The sequence below is a fragment of the Blennius ocellaris genome (assembly GCF_963422515.1).
Source record: "Blennius ocellaris genome assembly, chromosome: 19".
Lineage (NCBI taxonomy): Eukaryota > Metazoa > Chordata > Actinopteri > Blenniiformes > Blenniidae > Blennius > Blennius ocellaris.
The window spans coordinates 14,676,475-14,691,782 of record NC_137668.1 but is presented as its reverse complement, the minus strand read 5'-3'; the positions used below and the strand labels follow the sequence as shown (position 1 = coordinate 14,691,782).

Below are 15,308 nucleotides of genomic sequence, written 5' to 3'. Positions count from 1 at the left end.
CACAGTCTCTCTTATTGGACCTGAACTCACCTCATTGCTGTCATCTCTCTATTCAATGTGTTTGCCCAAACAGGTGTATTTTGATAAATGAATCAATGCGTCATTGTTGTAAAACAAGGCTTCTTATAATAACATGAAGCTGTAGCACATTTATTTGTGCCTACATTGCATCACCTGTCTTAACTTTACATGCTTTTAAAGTTTCGAAAGAAAAGACTTTACATCTCCTTTCCGATCCGCACACTTTCCATATTCTTGACTGCCAGGTCTGTTTTTGGAGGGTCTAAGCCTGTTGCAATCTTGGACCGCAGCCAAGCATCCATGTCTCAAATTCTGCGACGAGCTGTGAAACAACAAGCAGTGCCAACTAGTGACAGTCTCACAAAATACAATACGGTGATCCTCATATACCAGGACAGCTGTGAAAGCATCACGAACCCTCTTTATATTGGTATAGTATGTTGTTTATTGGAAAAAGGCAACAAAAGGACGACAACACTGAGAAGATATATGAAACCAGCTCAGCATACTGTGTGTGTTTGTGACGGTACAGCATAACTGCTGCACTTCCCCTGGGGGCTATTACCAGAGTGGCTCAGGTGATGTTTGGGTTAGTAGGCCTGTGGGGACCGTTAACTCTGCAGCTTGTTGCATGTTTGGATTTCTTCCTTTCTATGTGGCATAGGTGAATTTTTAAGTGCACTTTTTGTACTTCATCCATGTCTTGTATCTAAAAGATGTGCACATGTGATTGGGCAGTCTCAGGAATGCATATTCAAATGACAAAACTGGTTAAAGTCATATTGCATCATAGAAATGTAAAACATTATGTCAAATAATTAGACCCTTTCATATTCTGGGTGTGGTCCCTGTGCGCCGAGGAGTCCTGGTCCGGTTACTCCTTCTTGCTGGCCTCCTGTCCCTCAAAGACTGGGTACTTGTTCTCCACATCCGCCCAAGTCAAAGTGCCGTTAGCCAGATCTCGAACAATCCCGGGCAACTCGGTGACCTGCAAAACGATTCATAATGAATCACTTTTCAAACAGCAAACAACACGGTTTGGTTAAAAGCAATAAGAGATGAACGTTCTACCTCAGCCCTGATTTGCCTCATCGAGTCGCGGTCTCTCAGAGTCGCCGTGTGAGGAGCCTTGTTCACCGTGTCGAAGTCGACGGTGATGCCAAAGGCCACTCCGATCTCGTCTGACCTGGCGTATCGTCTCCCGATGGATCCAGAGGAGTCGTCCACCTTGTGGGACGTACCGTTTCTGGTCATAGCCTCAGCTGAATAGAGACAAGGGATGGACAGAGTAAAGACAATAACCACAGGATCGGTGACATTCTAAGAGTTCAAATGCTTGTAACGTCCTGACATAGAAGCTGTCGATACTACAGAGACATTGTAGGCTTTTCCAGGAAGATCCCACCTCACATCTTTTGAATTTCATTGAGGTGTATAAACGTTATTACCACAGCGTGTGCAGTTTGAGTAACAGTAACCTGTTCCGTAACGGCTTGCAAAATGAAAATGCTGGTTGTCTCTGCAGGTGTACTTTTACCTTTAGAAAGACATTTTTATTTGTCCCTTGTTACAAGCACATCTATTACTGCAGCCCTCTAGAATTCAACACATCTGCTCTGCACCTTCAGAAGCCTCTACTGGCTCCAGTGGAGCTATAAAGATAATGTTTAAAAACATTAAACTTGCCTGCAGAACTAATATCAGTATAATGCTGAGAGATTTCGGGATCATACTCACATAACTGGTGGACAAAGGGTCCAAACTCCGGGTTCTGGCTCAAAGGCAAGATCGAACATTTGTATGGAGTCACAGTGGCAGGGAAGCTGAAATACTAGACAAGAGATGACCCACCTTCGATTAAAACAAAGAAACACTGTGGTCCTTAACGAGATCTGACTGCTGTTAATAAGGACTCTCACCGTCCTCTGTTCATCCTCCTGTCGGATGCGAAACGAGTGCTCGAAGATAGAGTACATGATTCTGCCGATGCCAAACGAGGGCTCGATTACATTGGGAACAATCTCCTCCACTGTGGCGGGAGAAAAACAGAGACATTTGTTTCCACCACAAGAGCAACATTATGTCCAACTCAAGTGGCAGGTTGACGCCGTCTCTTACCGTGCAGGGTTTTCTGGAACCTCTTGACACTGACCATGTCTTTGGTGAGTCTGAATGTTTTGCCCTCTGTTTCGAAGCTGAACTCCCTAAAAACAAAAGATAGCAGAAAAAAAAATTCATTCATTGCAAAAAAAAAAAAAAAAAAAGAAGACATTTATGGAACATGTGTTCAACATTTGTGCTGCATAGATCATTGATTACCCAGTTTCACTGAGAAGTTTCTCCTGGTCGGTGATGTAGCACTCGTCACAGACGGCCAAATACTCCAGAGCCAGCTTGGCATCTCTCTTGTAGGCCACGCCGATGGCTCCTTTGTTGGGCTCGAACTGGACAATATTCACTGTTTTGTGTGAATGAGTTAAGTGAAATAACAAGGACTCAAACGTGGAATTTATACATCTTCATGAGGGGGACAGAGGTGGCCCTATAGATAAATAGAAGCAGGTTTGCAAGTAACATTTAGATAGGACACTGCAAAACAACTGGCGATAGATACAATGAACATGTAATATTTCAAATTGCTAATGTCCTGCAGCCCAATACTCACAACTGAAGCAACTCAAGCATGCAACATGTTGAAGCAAAAATGTTTGTCCAATCATAATAAAACTTAAAATTGAGAACTGAACAAGTCACTGCAGGTCCACCGACAAAAGAACAGGATATGGGCTCTTTCAGTGGCTTCTCTGCCACGAGAGGGACTTTTGTGGCCCTGGAGTGACATGAGAGGTCGTAACAGGCCCGATCAGCACAGCCCACAATCTCAATCCAGCCCTGAAGACCGAAACAGAAATATATGAGTGGGACAGGCAGATTTGATCCTGTAGTTATAGGTGTTAATGTCCGTCAATGGAAATTAAGGAAGAAACTATTTACGTAGGAGGTTTTGGACTCGGCATCCCAACAGTCGCACGCATAATGAGCCATCTCGTTCTCCATGTGCTGCCGAAAGCGCACTTTTTCTTTGGAGAGTCCCACTTTAAGCAGGTACAAGTAAATCCTCCCGATGAAGTAGCCCAGCACAGAGTTGTTGATCACGCCCTGTCGATGCAATGAGGAATTAGACGTGAAGACAGTCTAATAAATAATAAACAGACTAATAAATCAAATAAATTTTTTTTGTTACTGAAGGTACTAATGTGATTATAAACAAGTGATGTCAATAAATGTATTAATTATTCATGTTGCACAAGAAGCATTTTAGTCCATTTAAACCAGAAATAGCAAAAAATAATTAAACTTACTGGAACAAGATTTTTTATTCATAATGTTTTTTTCGTGTTTGAGTGATACATTTCAAATTAATTCCACAATCCATTCCATTTAATACATTCTGGTTATCTTTATATTTAATATATTGCACTTACAACTATGTAAACTGCATAAAGGCAGAAGCATGTGCCATTGTACAAAGTAGCAACAGTAAATGATCTGTATTAAAGGATCTACCTGTTCCACAGCATCTCCCAGCCTCATGGGCTGTGCAGACTGTCCACTGGTCTGAGCCTTGGAGGAGAACAGCAATATCTCCAGGTCAGCCACGTTGGAGAACTTGGGATGGACCTTCTCATTTGGATCCACAAAGTGCTCGATCTCAGCCATGGTAAACTCACTGCATGCGGGAGGAGTCAAGTTCATTCAGTCATTCAGAATATGAAAAAACTGCTTTTAAATAGGCAGTGTGTATTACCGAACACGAATGAGTCCAGATCGAGGGGAGATTTCGTTCCTGAAGGAGTTTCCGATCTGCGCGGCACCGAAAGGCAGCTTCCCCTGGTTGAACTCCAAAAGGCGCTTGAAGTTGAGGAACATCCCCTGAGCCGTTTCGGGTCTCAGATAACTGCAAAGCCGTAATCATAACATTTTAATACACTGAACGTCTACGTCAACATGGGGCACGTGGTTATAATGAGTACCCAGGCATGTTTCCTCCTGGACCGATGGACGTCTGAAACATCAGGTTGAAGGAGATGGGAGATGTGAGCTCGTTCCCTGTGGACGGAGACTTAACGTTGTATTTCACAAACAGTTCAGCCAGCTCTTGCTGAGTGTAGTTATCCATCTGAAAAAACAGACAGGCCATTGAATTATGCGTTTGACCAGCAGATGTCAGTGTTTCCGACGTTAGCAGATTGTGTGACGTGGACCTTCATGAAGCACAAACCTGAGTGATGACATCCTCCATCTCTGTTGCTTTCTCAGCTGAGCATTTCTCATCAGACATCAACTTTTTTAAGTGAGCTGCGAAGAAACAGACACTTCATTTAGGTTGGCTCAGGTTTAATGGCCAGACTTGTAGATACACTCCGAAGGAAGAAGTATAACTTATTAAATCTCACCTCTTCTCCATAAATACTATATAATTATAAATATATAAATACTAAATATTTCTTTAACTTATTTAATAATCATTTCATTTAAACATGTTAGAAGCAAATACAGATAAAAATATGTACTGTTGTATGTTCAAAGATGTCAGTCAGGGCGTTGCCAGTGGCAGTGGGTCAGAGGTCCTTCACCCCCCCCCCCCCCCCCCCACTCCACCCTCCCCATTGATCTTTGTATTATTTGACATTGAATCATATCTGTGTCCTATTTTGTCAATGCATTATTTTCAGCGAAAAAGTGGATGACGATGAATAACTTTTTCTTCTTCCTCCTGCTTATAGATGGGGCCTTGTTTATTTCATTTTCTTCATTTCATATGACTTTGCTGCCGTTCCTTCTGTTCCTATGCTCCCTTATACAGGGGAAATCCCTCCACTTATTTATACAAGGGTCCACACGTCAACTCATTGCAACTTACACCAAAATATCTGCCATGGGTTTTGTCAAATAACATTCACAAGATGACTATCAACCCAGGAATTACAAGTAGTACTGGGCAGCGTGGTTAAATAAGTCTGTTCCTCCCTGGTTCTTATCCTCTCTATATCCTGTCTGACCTTCTGCTGGCTCTTCTTTCTCTTTCACTTTCTTATTGAGTCGTCTTTATGACGGAAGCGGTTTGTAATTCAGAAAGAATTTAACGTTCTCTTTCAATTACCCCCAATAAAGTTAATAATTTTCAATAAAGGGGAACACGAGGTGAATCAGTTGGGTTAGAACCAAATGAGCTTTTCCTCTATTGTCTCACCAAGAAGTGCCACAGTTGTTCAGGAACTTTGTATGTTTTAGAGATGTCACAGCAAGTATCCTGTGAATGCCTGGAGGGTATAACATATTGATCAACTAATAGACCCAAACTAACCAACACTTGAAAAACCAGTCACTGTGGACAAGTGAACTCAGCCCCTCCCCTGCCTCTCAGCTGCCTACCATTCCACTGGAGACAGGTAAAAACCTGCATGTATGGAATACATTTCTACTTAAACCTGCTCAGGCACCATCATCAGTGTCAGTTAAGCTTAGGGAGAAGTGGCACCCCAAATAATTTTCCAATTGCTGTAATAGCTGTTGGTTGAAATCACCTTTGAGAAGATGATCTGCACGGTAGCATTCCCCCGTCTTGGCATCTTTCACCATGTAATCGGCAAATTTGTCCACATGTCCGGATGTTCTGGAAGATGGCAGCAGGTTTCAGGACACATCTTGTACAAACTTAAGTTTTAGTGAGCCAAAATCAGTGGCCAACCAACTTGAGGACGGGCTCGGGTGTCAGCATGGTGCAGTCAATCTCCAGGATCTGCTCCTCCTGGATGAAGTGCTGCCGCCAGGCCTGCAGGATGTTGTTCTTCAGGGCGCAGCCCACGGGGCCGAAGTCGTACAGGCCGCTCACACCTGAAGAATAGAAAATAAAACTTTTCATTTTTGTTTTTGTTTTTTTTTTTATTGCAGACAGGTACATTGTTAAAGAAAAGTCCGAATTAAAAACAAAAAAAACAAATAGGAAAAATATACGTTACTTGTAAATCAATGCATGTTTGCCTGATTGTTACAAAATCACACAATACTGGACAGAAAAGGAAAATAAGTCCTTTTCTGATGTACCATTGTTGCTTTTGTCTAGATTTTGTTAGAATGTAAAATGTCATGAGACGCATACGTTGGAAATGCTTCTATATCAGTGAAACCAAATTAAAGAAAAGTGAAGTAAATATACAACCTTTGCAATAATTCTTTCCCAAAACTTTCTGGAGTTGTATGCATTAGGTTATTTGATATTTACTCTTTTTGAGCCTGCAGCTCGGTGACAGTCACCAGATTGCTTTTGGTTTTCCTTCCTGTTTCTGTCACATTCAATATATGGAGATCGGCGGCAATCATTTACCTCCATATATTGCAAAGGCCTGATCATAAAAGAATCTCCTCTTCAGGGTGTCTTCCATCTTTACTCTGTCCACTGTATCATCCTTGGACTGTAAAGACAATTCCTATGGAGGAAACAAATAATCTTAAATAAAAAATAAATAAATAAATAAAAAAGCAGAATTATATTTATATTATTTTAATAGTATACATTCCTGACCTTTGCTTCAAGAATCTTCTTCCGGGCTTTCAGCTCTGCAACAGCTTTGCTGAGCTCCTGCTCTGAGGCACATTTCTCCTTCATTTGATGCACCAAGTCCCCCTGCAGACAGATTATGTGTTGACTTCACTATGAACAAGAGTGATTTCACTTTTATGAAGTGAAAATCCAGCCTTATACATCTCGATCTTAAATCTCCACTCCCTGAGGTTTTATCATGTAAGGAAATGTATATGGCAACTGGAAATCCAAACTGCTGAAAGTTTCACTTCAATTGCAGTTTACTGCAGCTGCACACAGAGACGAGGATAAACACCATGGTACTGGTTTTACAACTTTAGGGCGGATCAAAGTAGATCAGAAGAAAACAAACCAGATTTAAGATAAGAACATAATGTTTATTTCTCAATGCTTGAGTGAAATCCTGCTGGCTGAGATCGAAACACAGTGTGTTTCCAATGTGAATGATGCAGAATCGCTCACCTGGTCCTTCACAGCCTGCCTCAGAGGAGCCAGTACTTCTTCCATGGCGAGAGGTCGGTGTGCTGCTTCCCCCTGTGACTCAGTGTGCAGTGGTTTCACTGTGTCCAAGTTCCACAAGCTTTTCTTCAGGCTCACTTAAGATAGGAGGTGCTTCTGTTTTTTTTCTTTTTTTTTTTGTTCCATACTGACTCTCCTTGTATGTAACAAGAGCTTTTTGTTGCATCATCCAGGAAGCTCAGACAAAAGTTCTCCCACTGCTCAAAAACATGTGTTGAAGGGTCTATGCTGCCTTCACCGTGGGCTCAGCTCCAAACATTCACAATTTAGTTCAAAAAAAAGTTTCTAATCTTGTGCAAGGTGTTACATTATGGAGCTCAAACAAAAATGTGTCTACATTTCAGTGATCTCTGTGTTTACTCATCGTACCCAGATAACACCATCAATGTTATCTGGTTTTCATACAGTTACCAGCTGGTGTCTTTTACGTGGGTTCAGTCTGCCTCCTCCTCCTGTAGTTATTGGAACTTCTTTGTTTTGTTTTTTTCTTTTAGTAGAACTCCTCTTTTATTGAATACCAAAGAGTTCAAATCAAGTTTGTTCTCTCAACTATTATATCCGTGACTCCTCCAAAACTGCTCATGAAAAACATAATCACATAATCACCAAACAAAATAGCAAGTCTTTCTTAAATTACACATTTTTGACATCCCTATATTGGCCACTGCTCATCATATTAGAACAAATCTGCAATGGTAAGAGCAATGATATCTTATTATTAAAATACACAAGCATATATTTGTGTCTGAAGAAACCTTAAATGGTAAAAGAATATATATAATCATTTGTGTGAATCACATTGACAATTTCATGGTTTATCTCTTTTACTTCAGGAGGGAGTAATAGCAACTAATAGGTAGTACTAACTGTTTGATCTTGAAAGAATATATAAAATTTCATTACATGCACTGTGACCACAGCTAAGAAAAACTTTGAAGTATAAATTTAAAGGTTATTATAGCAACATTTTACTAGTCTGGTCCACTCAGGATGAAACTGGACTGTATGCGGTCCTTGAACTAAATTAAATCTTATTTAATAATCATTTTGAATACATCTTATATACATGTGTGTATATAGTTGAATACATATTTATATTGATTCAGTTATTTGCTTTTAAACAATTAAATAATAAATAACTGAAAAACTGCAGGTCAGGTTCAGTTTTCTTCATTATGGTAATTTTTATATAACAATATAATTTTGCAGACATGTCCAGGTTTCTTATTGTTTATAAATGTTAGGATATGCTCATATTTATTAATGACTGAAGAGCTTAAAAAAAGCACACTGCTTATTTCACAATTCTTTATTTTAGGGATGCTCGATATTGGCTTTTCTACCGATTGTCCAACTCTTAATTTCCGATACCGATATCACCGATACCGATATATGCTGGCTTTTTACATCAAAACTGTTAGGTAACAACAACATAAAATATCTCCTACTGTGGAATTAACACATTATGCCTAAATTTATTGTGATGCCCCACTGGATGCATATGTGAATCAAACATGGCTTTCCAAATGTACACACTGAGAAAAATAAGAGAACAACAACTTAAATTATGGAAAAAGGTGCCATATTTATTTAGTGTTAGAGAGAAACCTCAACAACAAACTCAACAACACCACACAATTTTGCAGACGTGTCCAGGTTTGTTATTGTTTATAAATGTTAGGATATGCTCATATTTATTGACTGAAGAGCTTAAAAAAAGCACACTGCTTATTTCACAATTCTTTATTTAGGTTTCTATCAAAGCATTCTAAAATATTTTGAAAGACGGATTGATGTGTTGTTTGAAAATATACCCGATATACCTTTTGTTTTTCCTAAACTTAGGCTAACAGTCATTTCAATTAAACCAGCCTCAAAACACATTCATTTTCTAAAACGGTCTTATGAAGCATCTGTTTGTATTTGTAGGTAAGTATGTTAATAAAAGAAACGTTTTAGTAATAGCTCTCTATTCACTAGCTCTTTAAAAGAACTATAACTTTTTTTAAATCACTGGAGGCCTCTCAATGCAAAAAAGGCAAGATTATTATGATGTGTTTTATAAACACATTGTATTTAAATTAGTTTAACATAGTCTGAAATTGAATAATAATGAAAAGCTCCACCTAAAAAATGTATCACCAGCTGCCACTCTTTGTCACTCAAAAGGTTAGAGAATCATTGCATTGTACCAACACCACTTTTCTTTTATGTTGTTGTTTTTTACTTAAAGAAAGAAAGAATGAAATAAAGGATTGAGGATGACACCGGCCTTCAAGGAACCCTCCACAGTTTTTTAGTTCTTGGGGCTGCCAAAGATGCAAGACGTAAAGATTTCTATCTCAGGTGGCCATTTTTTTGCAGGTAACTCGTCTCACAGTGTTAAGAGCACAGACACAAAAAGCACATCAAAACATGGAGGAAGTTTAGAAATAGTGCGCAATGACTTTTATTCACGATTTGGCACTGTCCAGCAAAATCACAAAGAAAAAAAAAAAAGCAATATAATGCAGATGGGAGAGGCACCTCATGGAGAAGATCAAAGGACGATAGCACCTTTCCACTTGTTGGAGGAGATCAAGGGACGATAGCCCCCTTCAACTTGTTGGAGATCAAAGGAGATCAAGGCTTCATGACATCCTTTGTTGGCTGAGAGAGTCAGGCACACACACTCGCCCCTTGGGTTTTTTTAGTTGTTATCTTCCACCTCCGTGTGAACAGAGCAATATTTCTCCCGTGAAAATTCTGGATTTTTCGTCCCACAGCAGTTCAAACTTTGTGATTCTTCCAACAATGCATCAGTAAGTACTTCTACCTTGTTTTTTCCCAATTTAATTAAAGCTGTAGCTGGTAAAAACAGAAAACATGTCAAAGCATGTCAATGTATTTGTTCCCTAAACTCAAACAATTTCATATTGTCACAAACATTACAGCTGAGACAAGCTTTAACTTTCTACATATGGGAGTTAAATCAGTATTTGCTGCTACATGGACAGTATTACATGACAACAATCAGATTATTAAGAAATGTCTGCTGTGAAATGTATGGTGGTATGGAAGTGCAAAACGCTACAAACTCTTTTCTTCCTTCAGGTCAAAGAAATACGTTGGTGTCAAGAGGAGATGTTTGGAGGTTCCAGCAGCACCTCTTCCTGAGCCGCAGCCGCCGTACCCCAAAGTCCACGGCATCACTGGACCCATCAGTGAGGCTCTGCCTGAAGAGGCAGACCTCATCTCTTCCAAGAGACTGATGGACACCATCAGGTCTTTTGGTGCCCATGAGGATGAGCTGGCTCTGCAGACCAGGTGTGAAAACATATTTTTCTTGCTCTCTTATCATCTCTCCACCCAGTTACATATTTTGTATGTTTGGGGTAACTCTCTCACTCAGAGAACCACGGTTACAATGTAACCATAGGTTATTTTCAAAAGTTCTAGCAAAGTGTTGAACTTCAGTTGATGAAGAAATAATTAAATTTGTCTGTGTGCTTTATTTGCAGAGAGAACATTGTCAAAAGCCTTGAAGCCATCTTTAAGGAGTGGCTCGTTGAAATGTGTGTCCAAATGGTAAGGAAATATAGTTCATGTTGTTATATTGTGTTAAAGTGATTCTCAAATATGAAAGCGAACACTTGTTGCATAGCACTTTTTAATTATGATTTTAATTTATTTAATTATTATTCCAGAATGTGCCTGATATTGTCAAAGACAAAGTGGGTGGCAAAATCTTCCCCTTTGGCTCGTTTCATCTGGGTGTTGACTCCAAAGGTAATTGAGCCAATGCTTTTTAAACACATATTTTCATTGACAGGGATTTAAAAATAAAAAGTCTGAAGCAGCTCAGTGTAGCAGTGTTTCCTGAATTTCACTTCGTATCAATCTGTGGTGTTTTAACAGACTCTGACATCGATGCCCTCTGTGTGGGACCCGGGTTCATTGAGAGGAAAGAATTCTTCTCTTCTTTTCATCAGAAGCTGGCGGCCCAGAAAGAGGTCACTAACATACATGTAAGTTCATCTGATTCCTTATATACAAGCTGAAAGACATTTTTTCTCCCTCATGCAACAAGTTGAAAGGAAAAATACTTGCTTAAACTCAGGACTAAACTTGGAAAATAAATAGATGGATGGAAAACGCTAACTTGAATTGCAATACATTATATATATATATATATATATTGCTTTCATTTTCTGCAAGGACAACGTGGCAGAATTCTATATATGAAAGACATGTTCCTTTAATTCACAAAACCCAAATTAGTTTGAACCTGGTGGCCAAAAGGCAGAAGTCAGACGAACAAATAATATAAAAGCATATTCTTTATTCTTGTTTATTTTTTGGAATTTCCTTTTATTTATGATACATTTATTGATAATGTAGGAATTAATTGTTTTTACATCATTACATTTTCCATTTATATTCACTTTACAGTGTTTACTGTCTATGTGCATGTGTAAAAAATGCTTTATTCTTAAAATCCAATTGACTTGCTGTCCTCAGGTCATTGAAGAAGCCTTTGTTCCAGTGATGAAACTGACCTACAAAGGGCAGGAGGTAACTTTATTCCAAAACTTGACCACCAGCATTTGTCAGTCACGTTTGTGTTTGTACATGTGTTCGCACTTTGTTTCATTTCGTTCCTGTCGTCCTCCAGATCGACCTCGTCTATGCCATGTACCATCGGAGGAGCGTCCCAGAAAACGTTGACATCATGGACGACGGTTTCATCAATAACTTGGACCCACGCTGCGCACGGAGTTTCAACGGTGAGCATCAGAAGGAAACGGACTAAAAACTACATTTGATATGTTCTTTTCTACAGTGACTGTTTCTATATCGGACTCAGAGCTTTTTTTTTAACCCTTGTATAGTGTTCAGGGAGCCGCTTTCATTTTTAATGAAACAAAAAAACATACTATTAATCAATTTTGCAAACTCAGACTTATTATTATTATTGTTGTTTTTATTATTATTATTATTATTGTCATTGTTATTATTATTATTATTAATCCTTGTTTTGTCCTGCAGGCTATAGAGTGACGGAGGAGATCTTGAAAACGGTACCCAATGTCTTCACCTTCCGCCACACTTTGAGGGTCATCAAGCTGTGGGCCAAACGTGAGTAAACAACACAAAAACATCCTGACACCAGAGGACATTGTGAACAGATTGACGATCATTTCATCCATTCTCTTTACCATTTTATTAAAAACACTCTGCCAAATATCACTGCTCTGTGATATATGTGCAAATGATCAAATCTGACTTCATATTTCAATCTTGCACTTTTGCTGGTGGTAATGTGTCCTGGTTTCATCTTTATTTCTTCTCCTCTAATTTTCTTTTAGAGCGTCAGATTTACTCCAACATCCTGGGCTTCCTGGGTGGTGTTTCATGGGCTATCTTGGTCGCCAGAGTCTGTCAGGTTTATCCAAACGCTACTGTGTCGACCCTGGTGACCAAATTTTTTAAAATGTACAGCATGTGGTGAGTCCTTCCTCTTTTTTTTACCCTGTCACAGAAATCAGACATGAGAATAAAGCGACTGTAATGTAGTGATAGTGGCAGAGCTGATGAATTTGCACGGTGGACCTGTGCATCACTGCTTGGTAAAAGTCGCAGATGAGGATCAATAGTTTTGTGTGTGTTTCAGGGACTGGCGCTGCCCCATCCGCCTGAGGATTGTAAATCATACTAACTGCAAGCTACCTTTCTGGGATCCCAGGGTACGTAAACAGCGGATTGTTTTTTTTCTCTAGTTGATACTAAAAAAAACATCATAATTATCAAACATATCCAACAACATGAAGAAGGTAAAGGTTATGCGTTAATCTGATTTGAACTTCTTCTTTCACCCTTTGGTCACTGCGAAACTGACAATAATATATTCTATCCTGCGTCCCCCTTGTATTTTCAGGTGCATAAGCGAGATGGAAAGCATTTAATGCCCATCATCACTCCGGCCTACCCACAGCAGAATACTTCGTATAATGTGACTGCGTCCAACTTGGCCATCATCAGGGAGGAGTTTCAGCGTGGTATGAAGCCTCTTATTTGCACTCATGTTGAATCACAAGTGGTCAGAAGCTGGTGACTCTTACTGTTTACCAAAACTTCATACATCTGATTCTTGAAACCAAGTGATGGATTTTGTCTCTCCTTCACAGGTCAGGCCATCACGGAGGCAATATATAACAAATCTGCTAACTGGGACACACTCTTTGAAAAGGAGGAGCTCAAAGACAAATACCCGTAAGTATTGAGTTACATGAAACACAAATCAGTAATCAGAAAGTTCACAATCCAGCTGAAAACTCCCTGCATCCTACCTTCTGTTTTGTGTCACCGCTTTGAACTACAAATTTCTGCGTCTCGTCATATCACCCACCTGACTAAGACATGATGGTTTTCTCTGAGCTGTTGTGTATTCTCCTGTTTATTTCTACTCTGGTGTATTTATTAGATTGCTCTGTTTGAATAAATCCACCATGTTTTCGAATTAAATCCGACTCTTTTTGCTGGATTTGGACTGATCTGGTTGTGTTTATTTTACTATAACAGTAAATATGACTCGTGTTATTAGTTTCCAACATGTTTACTCAGTACTGTGAAGCCTGTTTTCTTCTTAATGTTTTGTCTCATTACAGGCATTGTGTCGTGGTGGAAGCCTCCTACATCTCGGAGAGTCAGCGCCTTCAATGGTGAGTAAACAGCTGCAAACAGCTCTACGTCTCACTTCTTAACCTTTTATGTGCCAAATAACAAAATAGAATCACTTTACCTTTTCATTGCTTCTTTTATTGAACTGGTCACTTTTGAGCTAAAAACAGTTTATTTTAGAACAAGACTAAAGTTTTAAATCGGTTCAGAAATTCAATGTTATCTAGGTCTCAATATTTTATATGCTGCTCCAGTCGTGTTGTGCTCTTTCTAAAATAGCTTTCTTTCTGTTCCAGGACCAGCTTTGTGGAGTCTAAGATTCGGTGTCTTCTGGGGACTCTGGACGGGGAACTGGGGCTTTCCCTGGTCAGGATGATTCCTCAGTCCTATCCCGGGCCCCCGAATCTCCATAATAAGTAAAGACATGTTATTCTATGGAAACATTTCAAGTACACTTTATTTCTATTTTGTGTTGTGTGTGTTTTGTAAACAAACTGTCTTGTGCTATAGTGTCTGGTTCAGAGAGGCGGGGAGCACCATGTGGTCGCTGGGTCTGGTCGTCAGTCGGGACCAAATACTGAGACCCATGAGCCTTAATGCTTTGCTGCAGTCATACACTGAATATGGTAGGTATTTTTCTTTTATTCTGAAGAAGTCAGCCTGTTTTAGTTTGGGCTTTTTTAATGAGTGTATTGACTTTTTGAATGTGATGTTGTTGCAGTGTACGAATTGGCAAGGAGCCAGGGCTTCCTAGAAGAAGGGATGGTCCTCTCAGCTTCTTTAAGGAGCAAGGAGCTGAGCATGCAAAGTGTCAATAACAGAAAGAGAAAACTCGTCCACGAAAATGAGACTTTCGCCAAGAAGGCTAAAGTTGACACGGTTTGTAATTTACTGATGACTTTATGTTTTAATGTACAATGTATACTGCATTCACATGTCATTTCTGTATTTTTAAAGAATAGTTAACGAGAATATGAATATAATATTGTCACATTTCTTAAAAAATGGAGAAACAAGAAACAGTGTAGACAGAGTTTCCTTCAGTCTGTTGTGCTACTGAATATAAATAACTTCAAGAAGTATAATTCCTCTCATTGAAGTTTCACTGTAAAAGCATTTTTTACCAGCTCCAGTATTATCCCTGTTGTTTCTTTGTCTCTCCTACAGCGTCCAGTTCTTAAAGCCATCAGAAAAGTCAGGCACAGTGAGAAACCGTCTCTCAGCGTGGCTTCAACAAGCACCGGGAGACAGACGACTCCTGTCCTCGACACTGGGACCACAGCAATTCATCATGACCTGGTAGGTTTTATTCAAAGTGAAGGTGTTTTGTGAACATCTCAGGCCCATAACTCCTTAAAATGATCAATTAGATCTTTTTTTTTTTTTTTAATGTAAAAGAGACAAATGTACAGGGTGTATGACTATGACAATATATACAAGGAAAGAGACTAACACAAGCAAACACTAGAATGCTGTAAGTGGGAAAATTAGAGTTACTGCC

General features: G+C 39.4%; 1 protein-coding gene across 1 annotated transcript; it reads right to left on the bottom strand.

Annotated features, from left to right (window-relative positions):
• Positions 1–492: 492 nt before the first annotated feature.
• On the bottom strand, positions 493–7,148 carry gars1 (glycyl-tRNA synthetase 1). Its single transcript, XM_080515303.1, has 17 exons — positions 7,091–7,148; positions 6,608–6,709; positions 6,410–6,512; positions 5,778–5,919; positions 5,610–5,698; positions 4,304–4,380; positions 4,056–4,201; positions 3,830–3,979; positions 3,589–3,751; positions 3,016–3,180; positions 2,799–2,913; positions 2,341–2,479; positions 2,140–2,225; positions 1,941–2,050; positions 1,759–1,852; positions 1,093–1,283; positions 493–1,009 (listed from the first exon to the last, which is right to left on the bottom strand). The coding sequence occupies exons 1-17, from the start codon at positions 7,133–7,135 to the stop codon at positions 896–898; spliced, it is 2,031 nt and encodes a 676-aa protein (XP_080371429.1). The 5' UTR covers positions 7,136–7,148; the 3' UTR covers positions 493–895.
• Positions 7,149–15,308: the final 8,160 nt, after the last annotated feature.

Coding starts and splice junctions, on each gene's coding strand:
- gars1 (XM_080515303.1), bottom strand. CDS start 7,135: ATGGAAGAAGTACTGGCTCCTCTGAGGCAGGCTGTGAAGGACCAG. Junction 4,381..5,609: donor TGCAGATCATCTTCTCAAAG/GTGATTTCAACC, acceptor GTTTCTTCGCAG/CTCACTTAAAAAAGTTGATG. Junction 1,284..1,758: donor ACCCTTTGTCCACCAGTTAT/GTGAGTATGATC, acceptor GTCTCTATTCAG/CTGAGGCTATGACCAGAAAC.